We start from the raw sequence: 12,383 nt of genomic DNA on the forward strand, positions 1-12,383 counted from the left end.
ACACAATATCAAGATACTGTTCCATATTTTCCATTGCTGCATTATTAGAAAAAAACAAATTCTTAGTACAACAAAGATTACCATTCGATTTGCTTTTTTATCTATAGAACATGGAGAAACACAAATATTTTTACAACACGGAATCTTATGGTAATAAATTTAAGCGCCACTAAAGTATACTGCCACCTATAGAGTTCAAGTTTCTTAGCCTACTTCCAGATTTGCTTCTCCTGCAAGTCCTCAATGGAGTCAAGTAGAACCGCAATAGGCCATTATCAAGGTTGTTAGGAGAATACCTCACACTCCTATTTGGCTGCAACGTATGATTATCCCTTCTCTTTGGACCATTGCCTTTAGCATCGGTCATACTCATCCTATAGAAAGACGAACCATCAACTGAATTCCGAGCACTAACACTATAACTCCGCAGAAGCTTCTCCCTTACAACATTACCATTTTCAACTCCATTGGCCACTCTTCTTAACTTCTGCAACGACTCCGCTAGTGTCCCATCCACATTTCCTCCTATAGCTTTACTTTGACCTCCATCGGCAAACCTCCTAAGCTTTTGCAATGAATCCACATGTGTCCCTTCACCTGCATTTCCTCCAATACCTCTATCTTCATCTCCATTAACCACCCTTCTAAGCTTCTGCACCGACTCCGCTAGCCTCCCATTCCCTACGTCTCCTCCAAAATTCTTAACTTCATCTCCAAATTCGCTTTGTTTTCGCCTCTGTAACAAACCCCAGATACTCCATACATTCTTCCAACCCCTTGCCTTTCTCGAATTAAGCGTTTTTTGACCAACCACTCCTTTAGTAGCAAGTTCAACATCCTTATAACAAGATTCCACATTAGAATACCAATTCGAATCCCTCAATTCCTTCTCGGTAACCAACAGTTTCGCCCCATGAAACAACCCAACAGTCTCGGGTGACACTTTAGCATTCGAAATCGAAGACTTAAAATCCTCGGCTTCTCCTAAACTTATCTTCCTACTCCGCAATGAACGGTCAAAACTTCTCCTCCGAGTCAAAGAATCCGCATAATAATCTCTTGTTTGAGCTGACCCACCAGGGCTAACCCTTTCTTCCTCTTTTACAACACTCAATCTCTCTTCCCCAACACTGGGTTCCTCGTTAACCTTTGGGTTCTGTTTCCCAATCAAACAACCGTCCCAAGAAGCCCTAGGCTCGTCAATGGAAAACCTTGAATCATCAACAGAGAAAAGCCCAAAATCAACTGATAATCTAGGATCAGTATCACAAGATCTTCTCCCAAACAACCCATATTCCCCGATCTCCGATTGGGTCTCCCTTAATCCCCTTCCGCTTGCCTTCTCATGAACCAAACCATCGTTTTTTTCCTTTTTGCTCTGGTTTCTCTTCCATTTCCTCAATTTCTTGCTAAAAAGGGAAGCTGCTTCCCATAAAGATTTCCCCGAGGCTTTTTTCCTTCCACATTCGAGATCTATGAATTCCTTCATCGTTTTTAACTCTCCTTCTTCTTCTCCCCCTTCAAAGCCTTGAAAAGATGCAACATTTGAAGGAGGGAGGTCGACATTGAGGATTTGTATTTCGTCGTCGACGGCGAAAAGATCGTGGAGAGTATTATGAGGTCTTACGTCACAAGACTTACGGCGAAGCTCGGATGCGGCAGAGGAAGATGGGTAATGGCCGCCGGAGCAGGATTTAGATCGGCGGAGCTGGGAGATTGAGGAGGTGGAGGAAGTTGGGGTTGTGGTAGGAGAGTCGTGTTGGATGCCCGCGAGGCGTTCCCGGAGACATGACGCACAGAAGCCTGTAACGGGTGTGGTAGGTGGGTGGCGGTGGCGGTGGCAGGTAGACGGACGACGACTCCGACGCCGGTGATGGTAGGGCTGCAAAGTCATGGATAGACGAGAGGCAGTGCTCAGAGACTACAAGAAGAAAATAAAATACTGGATTGAAGATAATATGTGAGAGAAAATATTAAAAAAAAGTAACGAAAAACCCTGCTTAACCCCTTCTATTTTGTGTTTTATTGTTGTCTAATTACAATTAAATATGTATCTGTTTCACTTTTTCTTCTACTCCCCAAATGACAATATTTACGGGTTTTTTTAAATGACAATATTTGGAATCCTATGCTTACAAAATCGGTTTTATTTTGCATATAATATGTATTTTCTTCTATTATTATTGAAAATAACATCTTTCTAAACATATTTATGAAAATTATATATATTTTTATCATGTAAAATAAAAGTATATCTTGTTAAATACGTTCGTATTTTATAGAATATATTTTTGTTTAATGTGACATCCTTATTAATATATATCTTAATTTAAATGAAAGATGTGATTGACTAAACGTATCATTTAAGAATTTTAATTTTGAATTTAAAGATGAAACACACTTTTTTGTCCACCCCTGCCCATCCTTTATAAGCCACCTTTTACCTTTCTCCGCCCCTAAAATCCCATCTAACTACGATGAAAAATGTAGACTTTAAATTAAATCATCTAAATATTAAAGAATTAAAATTTTATTATAATATTCATAAAAAATCATCATGTCTTTTTATGTATAAATTTTTGAAAATTTTAAACTTTAAAAATGTCAAATAATTATTTAAGTTGAATGAAAAAGTATAATAATATTTTAGATGTAAATGATATTACAAATATGTCATGGTTGGGAGAGAGACATCGAAGATAAAAGGGGAATTGGGGTTAAGCGCGATGAAATTAGGGCTAAAGGAGGTAGAAATTGAAGATTTGGGAAGTAAGAAATCGGTTTCAAAATTAGAGACTCAAAACGACAGTGGAATTGGTGTTGAGGAAGTGGGCTCACAACAAGATGATCTACTAAAGTAATTAAGGCTGATGGGTTGGTAAGCAAATCTAATTCAGTTAGGAGTAACGGCAACAGTACAGTGTACAACATAAAAACAGAAGGAATGTACTGGAAATCTTGAAAAATATATGTTGAATACATTTTGATATTTCGATATAACAAATTGAGATAAATGGATTTTAAGATTTCCCAAATGATTTTTTAAGTATATTCGATATATTTATTCGAATATCAAATCATTACTTCAAATCTTTCAAAAATCATTTTTAATCCTTACTCAAGTGTAAAATTAAGTTTTAATCTTAAAACAATTTCAAAATAATTTTACAAAGTATTTCGAACCATTTCAAAGCCAAAAATTACAGTTTGTCCAGAGGGAACCGATTCTCCCCCAAGGGGGTACTGATTCCCCCCTGAATGGTTTGGCTCCGAGATTTCCAGAATGCTCGGAGGGAACCGATTCCCCCCCAGGGGTATCGATTCCCCCTATGTAACGGTCGAAATATTTGAATTTTACACTTAGGGAATCGATTCCCTAAGAGGGGTACCGATTCCCCCCACGCTCCAAGCTGTTTTATTAATTGATTTCACACTAAAACGACTATATTATCTTCACTAATCATCCCCAACGTTCAGAAGTGATTCAAGGTGTATTTAAGCAAGCTTAGGAGCCATTGATCAATAACAAGAAACATCAAGCAACTAGAATCAAGAGAGAATCAAAGAGAAAGCATCAAACCTCAAGTTTGAGCATTTCAAGCCTATTTTTCATTCAATATTCATTTTGCTTTCAAGAACACTTATTGTGCTCAATTGTATTCATTTTTTAGTGTTCTTTTCTTTGTTCTAGAATTGTGCAAACAATCTACCTTGTAAGGATTTCCTTGTAAGTTTGCAAATTTGTATTGTTCTCTTTGGGAGAGAGTTTTCTCAAGAATTTGGGATATAATTCTTGAGGGTTTATAAGGTTACTCTTTGTCCTCAAAAGAAAGACAAATTAGTGAATTTGTAGAAAATCCTTAGTGTGGATAGCTAAGATAGTGGACGTAAACTTTGGTTGAGAAAGTCGAACCACTCTAAATCGCTATGCAATTACTTTCAATTTTCTGCAAAAGCTTCCACCAAAATTTTAATTGCCAATTCACCCCCTCTTGGGCGATTCCGTCAATCGATTAACTCAACAATTGATATCAGAGCCTAACTCATTTGAAGGTTTAATCGCCTCTTGAGTCGATTCGGGAAGAGTTATATCGATAATCAAAGTCATCAATGGCCTCCGCTTCAAACTTCGACTCCGGTCTCGATTCGATGCCCGTCAACAAGCCTCCTTTCTTCAATGGAGCTAACTATGCCTATTAGAAGAATAGAATGATGTACTTCATTCAAGCAAGTGACATGGGAGCATGGAATGTCGTAGTAGAAGGATACATCAAGCCTCTCACTCATCCAAGATTGTGGAGTGAAGGAGATACAAAAATGTTCCAGCTCAACTCCAAAGCCATCCATATCATATTTTTTGCTCTTCGACCATATGAATACGGGAGAGTTTCATCTTGTACAACTGCCAAAGAAATATGGGACAAACTTCAAGTCACTCATGAAGGTATCGATGAGGTAAAAAAATCTAAAATTAATATTCTAACGCATAGCTATGAAAATTTCAGGATGAAACCAAATGAAGATATCAAAGCTATGACAGATAGATTTTCAACGATTGTCAATGGTCTCAAATCATATGGAGAGATCATTTCAAATGAAAATCTTGTGAGGAAGTTAGTCTACTCCCTCCCAAAATTGTGGCAATCAAAGAAGACAACAAGCATTGAGTCTAAGGACCTAACGTCCTTAACTCTTGAAGAGCTAATCGGTTCACTTCTCACTCATGAAATGATGCTTGAAGATGAGGTGGACCTTGATAAAATTGAAGAGACACCAAAGGAGAAGGAGAAGAAGAAAAAGAAAAATATTGGAGTTGCTCTCAAATCCACAAAAGATGAGAGTGATTCGGATGAAGATGACGATGACGAGGAAATGTCATTGTTTGCCAAACAGTTCAGAAAAATGATGAGACCTTACCGAGGAAGAAAATTCAAACGAAATGAAGGCCTAAAAAATGAACCAAAAGATAAGGACCCGATCATTTGCTATGAATGAAAAAAGCCAAGGCATGTCAAATATGATTGCCCACAATTGAAGAGGAAGGGTCAATCGAAGAATAAACACAAGGCTCATGTGGCTACATGGAGCGATGAAGAAGGTTCCGATGAAGAGGAACAAGAAGTAGCAAACTTGTGCTTGATGGCATTCGGGGAAGATTCTAAGGTAACTTCTAGCTCATCTAATTTTGATGATTTATCCTATGATGAGCTATTAGAGGAATATAATGGGTTGGCTTCGGATTATGAGAAATTGTTTTTAAAATATAAAAATGATGTTTCAAAATTGAAAAATGAAAATAAACTCATATCCAAAACCAACAACGATCTTGAAAGTAAAACCAAAGATTTACAAATCAAACTAGAAGAGTTTGAAAATAAAAATTTAGATTTGCAAAATTTACTTTCAAAGGTCAATGATGATCATCAAAAGAAAATTGATGATCTCAAAGCTTCTTTTGATAAAGTTGGAACAAAACGTTTTGAAAATGGAGAAAATTCAAAATCCAACTTTGTTAGAAAAAGTTTTAAAAACTACAATCATAGAGGTCCCCAAAGAACCTCTAATGGAAAAATCGTTAGAAGTATATGGGTTCCTAAAGAGCTCATTACTACTAAAGATAAGGATATCCTACACAAATGAAAACCTAAGGGGACTAGGATTTTGGAAACTAATGAATATGGACCCAAAAGAATTTGGGTACCAAAAATTAGAAATTAATCTATATTTGTAGGAAAAGGAGCATTGCTACAAGGTACGGGAAACAAATTCAAACTCATGGTACCTTGATAGTGGATGCTCAAGACACATGACCGGAGACAAAAGCCGGTTCATTAAGCTTAACACCAAAAATGGAGGAGAAGTGACTTTTGGTGATGATTCAAAAGGTCACATTGAAGGTATTGGTACTATTGGTAATATCTCTTCCATACAAATTAAGAATGGTTTATATATGAATGGATTAAAGCATAATCTATTAAGTATTAGTCAATTTTGTGATAAGGGATTCAATGTCATGTTTGATATTAATGGTTGTAAAGTCATTGACATTGCATCTAATCAGATTATGCTTGTTGGTCATAGAATAGGAAACATATACATGGTGCATTTAGATTCTATTGATATGACTAATTTGTGCCTAGTTGCTAAGGATGAACATGATAGTTGGTTATGGCATAGGAGACTAGGACATGCTAGTATGAGTGTTTTGCAACGGCTAATTCAAGGTGATTTAGTTCAAGGGTTGCCTAAGCTTAAATTTGATAATGATAAAATCTGTGATGCTTGTGCTAAAGGAAAACAAAAGCGAGTTTCTTTTAAATCCATTAATGACGTATCAACTAGTAGAGTATTACAATTGATCCATATATATCTTTTTGGGCCAACTAGGACTACTAGCTTGGGTGGAAAACAATATGCATTTGTCTTGGTAGATGACTATTCTAGATATACTTGGGTTCTATTTTTAAGTACTAAAGATGAAGCATTAGAACATTTCATCACATTTTCAAAAATAATCCAAAATGAAAAAGGTTACTCTATAACTAGTGTTAGGAGTGATCATGACACTGAATTTGAAAATCTTGGATTTATTGAGTTTTGTAATTCTAATGGTATTAGCCATAATTTTTCAGCACCTAGAACCCCTCAATAAAATGGAGTTGTTGAGAGGAAAAATAGAACTTTAGAAGAAATGGCTAGAACCATGCTTTATGAAAATAATTTGCCAAAATATTTTTGGGCGGAAGCTACAAATACCGCTTGTTATGTTGTAAACCGAGTAATGATTAGGCCAATTTTAAAGAAAACTCCATATGAATTTTTCAAAAATAAAAAGCCTAACATTAGCTATTTTCATCCTTTTGGATGTAAATGTTTTGTTTTAAACAACGGTAAAGAAAACCTTGGCAAATTTGATGCTAAAAGTGATGAAGGAATTTTTCTGGGTTATTCCTTAAATTCTAAAGCTTATCGAGTATTTAATAAAAGAAATTTAGTTGTAGAAGAATCTATACATGTTGTTTTCGATGATAATCCCCTTCCGAGGAAGGTCTCTTGTGTGAATGATGATGTAGGTGTTATAAATACAAATGACGTTAGACATGACGTTGGAGAACCATTATCAAAGAAAGAAATGAAAAATGAGGAAACTCATGATCCTCTTGAGAATCTAACCATTGAAGAAAGGGAAGTATCTTATCCAAGAGAGTACAACTATGTCAAGGATGGTGAGATTATAGGTGATCCATCCAAAGGGGTAACAACTCGATCTTCTCTTAGAAATATTTGTAATTATGTTGCATTTATTTCATGCATAGAGCCTAAGAATATTAAAGAAGCATTAAATGATGAACATTGGATTATGGCTATGCAAGAAGAATTAAATCAATTTGAAAGAAGTAAAGTATGGGCATTAGTTGAAAGGCTTAGTAATAAATTTACTGTAGGTACTAGATGGGTATTTAGGAATAAGCTTGATGAGAGTGGTAATATAGTGAGAAACAAGGCTAGACTTGTTGCTCAAGGGTATACTCAAGAAGAGGGCATAGACTATGATGAAACATACGCTCCCGTAGCTAGGATGGAAGCAATTAGAATGTTATTAGCATTTGCATGTTTTCATGAATTTAAATTATATCAAATGGATGTAAAAAATACATTTTTAAATGGTTTTATAAAGGAAGAAGTGTATGTGGAATAACCTCCAGGTTTTGAAGATTGAAAATTTCCGGATCATGTTCTTAAATTGACAAAAGCTCTTTATGGTTTAAAACAAGCTCATAGAGCTTGGTATGAAAGATTGTCAAATTTTTTAATTGAAAAAGGTTTTTCAAAAGGGAAGGTTGACACTACATTGTTTTTAAAGCATAAAGGTAAATATTTATTAGTATTTCAAATTTATGTTGATGATATAATATTTGGTTCTACTAATGATGTTTTTTGCCAAGAATTTTCTAAGCTAATGCAAAGTGAGTTTGAGATGAGCATGATGTGGGAGCTCTCATTTTTCTTGGGACTCCAAATCAAGCAAAGAAAAGATGACATCTTCATCAATCAAGCTAAATACGTCAAAGATATGCTCAAGAAGTTTGGACTGGAAAATAGAAAACCTCATGACACTCCAATGAGCTCTTCAATAAAGATTGACTTAGATGAAGGAGGTAAATGTGTAGATGTTAAATTATATAGGTCAATGATTGGCTCTTTGCTTTATCTAACTGCAAGTAGACCGGACATTATGTTTAGTGTTTGCTTATGTGCTAGATTTCAATCATGTCCTAAGGAATCACATTTACTAGCTGTTAAGAGAATCTTTAGATACCTTAAGGACACTCCTAGTTTAGGACTTTAGTATTCTAGAGACTCTAGCTTTAGCTTGCATGCTTTTTCTGATGCGGATTATGGAGGATGCAAATTAGTTAGGAAAAGCACCTCCGGTACTTGCCAATTCCTTGGAAATATGTTGATTTCTTGGTTTTCAAAGAAACAAAATTGTGTTGCATTATCTACCACTGAAGCCGAATATATTTCAGCTGGTAGTTGTTGTGCACAAGTTTTATGGATGAAACAACAACTTTTTGATTATGGAATTGAAGTTGGTACCATTCCTATAAAGTGTGACAATACTAGTGTTATTTGTCTCACTAAAAATCCCATCCAACACTCTAGAACTAAGCACATTGAAATAAGACATCACTTCATTAGAGACCATGTCACTAAGGAAGATGTAGTTCTAGAATTTATTGATACTTTGCACCAATTAGCGGATATCTTTACAAAACCTTTAGACAAGGAAAGATTTTGGACACTTAGGAGAGAATTAGGTTTGACCAACCTATCTTCACTTAGTGTTTAAAATAATTTTAGCACTTTTTAAGACTAAATGAAAAATGCTAATTTTTTATTACATTCTTTGCTATTAGTTAGGGAGAATTTATGATTCTTGATGAAAAATTAATTTTATGTTCAAATATCGTTTAAATATTAATTTGATTGTTTGAACATGATTAATTTTCAATATATGAGTTACCAATACCACTAGAGAAAATTAATTTAGCATTTTGTGTGTTTAAAATCAGATTTTAGCATTTTGGTGCAGAGGGAATCGATACCCCCATGAGGGAACCGATTCCCCCCCACAGGGGAATCGATACCCACTGGGGTTCTAGTTTTATCGGGCAGAACACCCAAAAATCCTAGAACCCTCTTCTTTCTCTCATTACCGTCGTTCTTCCCCTCTACTATCTCAAATCTCCATTTTTGCCTCAAATCAACGGTTTTAATCAGAATTCACTTCAAATATCATCTTCTAAACCTGCTAGCATCATTAAAATCGTGCAAACAACATCAAAATCCACTCAAACTCATCTTTCAAGGTAAATTTTTCTAAACTCTCTATTTCATTGATTTTGAACATAGGACTAGTTTTAATTAGTTCTAGATAGAAATAGTGATTGGGTATTGATTGTTTAAGTGATTAGAAACTAGATATTACAACTAATTTCATAAAAAACACAAGAATTTTTCAAAAATTTTGAAATTTTCGAAATAAAAAAAATTTGTTTTTCAAATTATTGTGTTTTGATTGAATTATGTTGTTGTTATGAAAACTATACATATATTGTTTTTCAAAACCTTATTTTTCAATAGTTTTCAAAAACTTTGCCCATTAGGATTAATTTAGAGAACCTTGAAATATTGAGGACTCAATTGAGTTTTGGGATTGATTGAATTGCATACATTTGTTTTCTATATTGCAGGTTATTCATTCTATTCCGATTTCCTAAACCATGTCCAATCTTAAACGTGCTAGGTCATCATCTAGTCGCTCACACCGTCAACCAAATCTACCTCCAAATCCTCCTCCTATTCCTGAAAATCCAATTCCTAATCCTGATCCCAATATAACTATCCAAAATTCATGCTTCAATCATCCTGGTCCTAGAAATCATCGTTTTTTGTATTATCAATATTTTGACTCTTACAAAATTAGAGAAGAACGTATCCCTTCTCATCAAGCTATGTTAGATATTAATTTTAAATATCTTCCTCTTTTACAAGAGTGGAAATTTGACAAACTCTTTGAACTTGAACCCATTGTCTACCATCAACTTGTTCGTATCTTCTATTCTAATGCCGTTTGTGTTAAAAACTAAACTGAAACCGAAACCACAGGAGTTCGTTCCTACCTCCTAGGATAATTTTTATATATTAACTCGGCTTACATAGCCAATGCATTCGGATTAGATAATGATGGTATTTCAAATGAAAAAAAAAATCTTAGGTTCTCGTTATAAAAGAAGGGATAGTGCAAGTGTCTTAGACATTCATGAACGTTTTCTTCATCTAATGATTTCTTGGTGGTTTCGACCATCCGGAGGTCGTTATTCTACTCTTAGAGCCTTGGATCTTTAGTGGTTACATTGTTTTGAAAACAATATTAAAATAAACCTACCTCAGATCATTTTTGCTAAAATTGTTGAAACCGTAAATCTTGTTCCAAACAAGAAACCCTGTTCATCTCTAGTTTACGGTTGCATTTTGAGTAATCTTTTTTCTAAAGCTGGGCTTAGAGTTGGTCTAGATGCCTCCTTTCCTCTAAAGAAACAAATTAATCTTCTTTCCTTAACGAGAGCGGGATGGATAAAGGATAAGAAAACCGGTGAATGGGTTCGATCTTCTGAAAATACTCCGGGAGCTAGTTCTTCACGAGCACAACCAGAAGCTGACGACGATCCCAAGCTTGAACAATTAATGCGAGACATCGATGAAGCTGAAGATGAGCCTGAGCAGCCCGAGGAGCAAGCACAACAAACGCATCAAATGCCTCCATATTTTCAATCCTTTATGGAGACATTCGATTTCCGATATGCCACCATGGATTCGCGCTTTACTTCTATAGAGTCCCACTTATCCACAATGGGAGCTCAACAATTAGAAATTCTCCGAGAGATGCGTACAAACAATGCTTCGATGAATGAACGTATTGATGCACTCTCACATGAGATGGCCGCTATGCGAGCTCGTTTTCCTCCTCCCGATCCGGATATTTGATTCTGTGCTTATGTTTAAAACTTTGAACTAAACGATTATTGTTTCAACATTTTGGAATGTTTGCTTTTGAGGATTGTTAGACTTTGGATTTGTTTGGATGTTTGAATTTATATATTTGGTTTAGTTAAATTTATTGCATCATTTACATCATTTTAGCAATATGACCAATTTTGCCATGTCACATTACTTATGAATATTGATTATGAAACTAATGGCTAATGTTTCTCTTGATTGCGATCTTAGCAGCTTAAACTATATTCAATTGGCTAAATGATTTCAAAACCTTAAAATCTTTTACGAGTCTTTTTGATTTAACAAAAAGGGAGAGAAGTTAAATGTTTTAGTGTTAAATGTTTTAAAAGGGGAGAAATGTTAAAGTAAGGGGGAGTAATTCAAAACTTGTTTTTAAAATCTTAAAAAAATCTTAAAATTACTAAAATGTTTTGTTATATCAAAAAGGGGGAGATTGTTGAATACATTTTGATATTTCGATATAACAAATTAAGATAAATGGATTTTAAGATTTCCCAAATGATTTTTTAAGTATATTCGATATATTTATTCGAATATCAAATCATTACTTCAAATCTTTCAAAAATCATTTTTAATCCTTACTCAAGTGTAAAATTAAGTTTTAATCTTAAAACAATTTCAAAATAATTTTACAAAGTATTTCGAACCATTTCAAAGCAAAAAATTACAGTTTGTCCAGAGGGAACCGATTCCCCCCAAGGGGGTATCGATTCCCCCCTGAATGGTTTGGCTCCGAGATTTCCAGAGTGCTCGGAGGGAACCGATTCCCCCCCAGGGGTATCGATTCCCCCTGTGTAACGGTCGAAATATTTGAATTTTACACTTAGGGAATCGATTCCCTAAGAGGGGTACCGATCCCCCCACGCTCCAAGCTGTTTTATTAATTGATTTCACACTAAAACAGCTATATTATCTTCACTAATCATCCCCAATGTTCAGAAGTGATTCAAGGTGTATTTAAGCAAGTTTAGGAGCCATTGATCAATAACAAGAAACATCAAGCAACTAGAATCAAGAGATAATCAAAGAGAAAGTATCAAACCTCAAGTTTGAGCATTTCAAGCCTATTTTTCATTCAATATTCATTTTGCTTTCAAGAACACTTATTGTGCTCAATTGTATTCATTTTTAGTGTTCTTTTCTTTGTTCTAGAATTGTGCAAACAATCTACCTTGTGAGGATTTCCTTGTAAGTTTGCAAATTTGTATTGTTCTCTTTGGGGGAGAGTTTTCTCAAGAATTTGGGATATAATTCTTGAGGGTTTGTAAGGTTACTCTTTGTCCTCAAAAGAAACACAA

General features: G+C 34.9%; 1 protein-coding gene across 1 annotated transcript; it reads right to left on the reverse strand.

Moving 5' to 3' along the window:
* Positions 1–19: 19 nt before the first annotated feature.
* On the reverse strand, positions 20–1,931 carry LOC120150539 (protein OCTOPUS-like). The gene has a single exon (XM_039163214.1). The coding sequence runs from the start codon at positions 1,892–1,894 to the stop codon at positions 170–172; it is 1,725 nt and encodes a 574-aa protein (XP_039019145.1). The 5' UTR covers positions 1,895–1,931; the 3' UTR covers positions 20–169.
* Positions 1,932–12,383: the final 10,452 nt, after the last annotated feature.

This window comes from Hibiscus syriacus, unplaced genomic scaffold (assembly GCF_006381635.1).
Source record: "Hibiscus syriacus cultivar Baekdansim isolate YM2019G1 unplaced genomic scaffold, ASM638163v2 tig00111022_pilon, whole genome shotgun sequence".
NCBI lineage: Eukaryota > Viridiplantae > Streptophyta > Magnoliopsida > Malvales > Malvaceae > Hibiscus > Hibiscus syriacus.

Bases quoted from the DNA above. Each gene is read 5' to 3' on its own strand.
- LOC120150539 (XM_039163214.1), bottom strand. From the start codon at position 1,894: ATGACTTTGCAGCCCTACCATCACCGGCGTCGGAGTCGTCGTCCGTCT.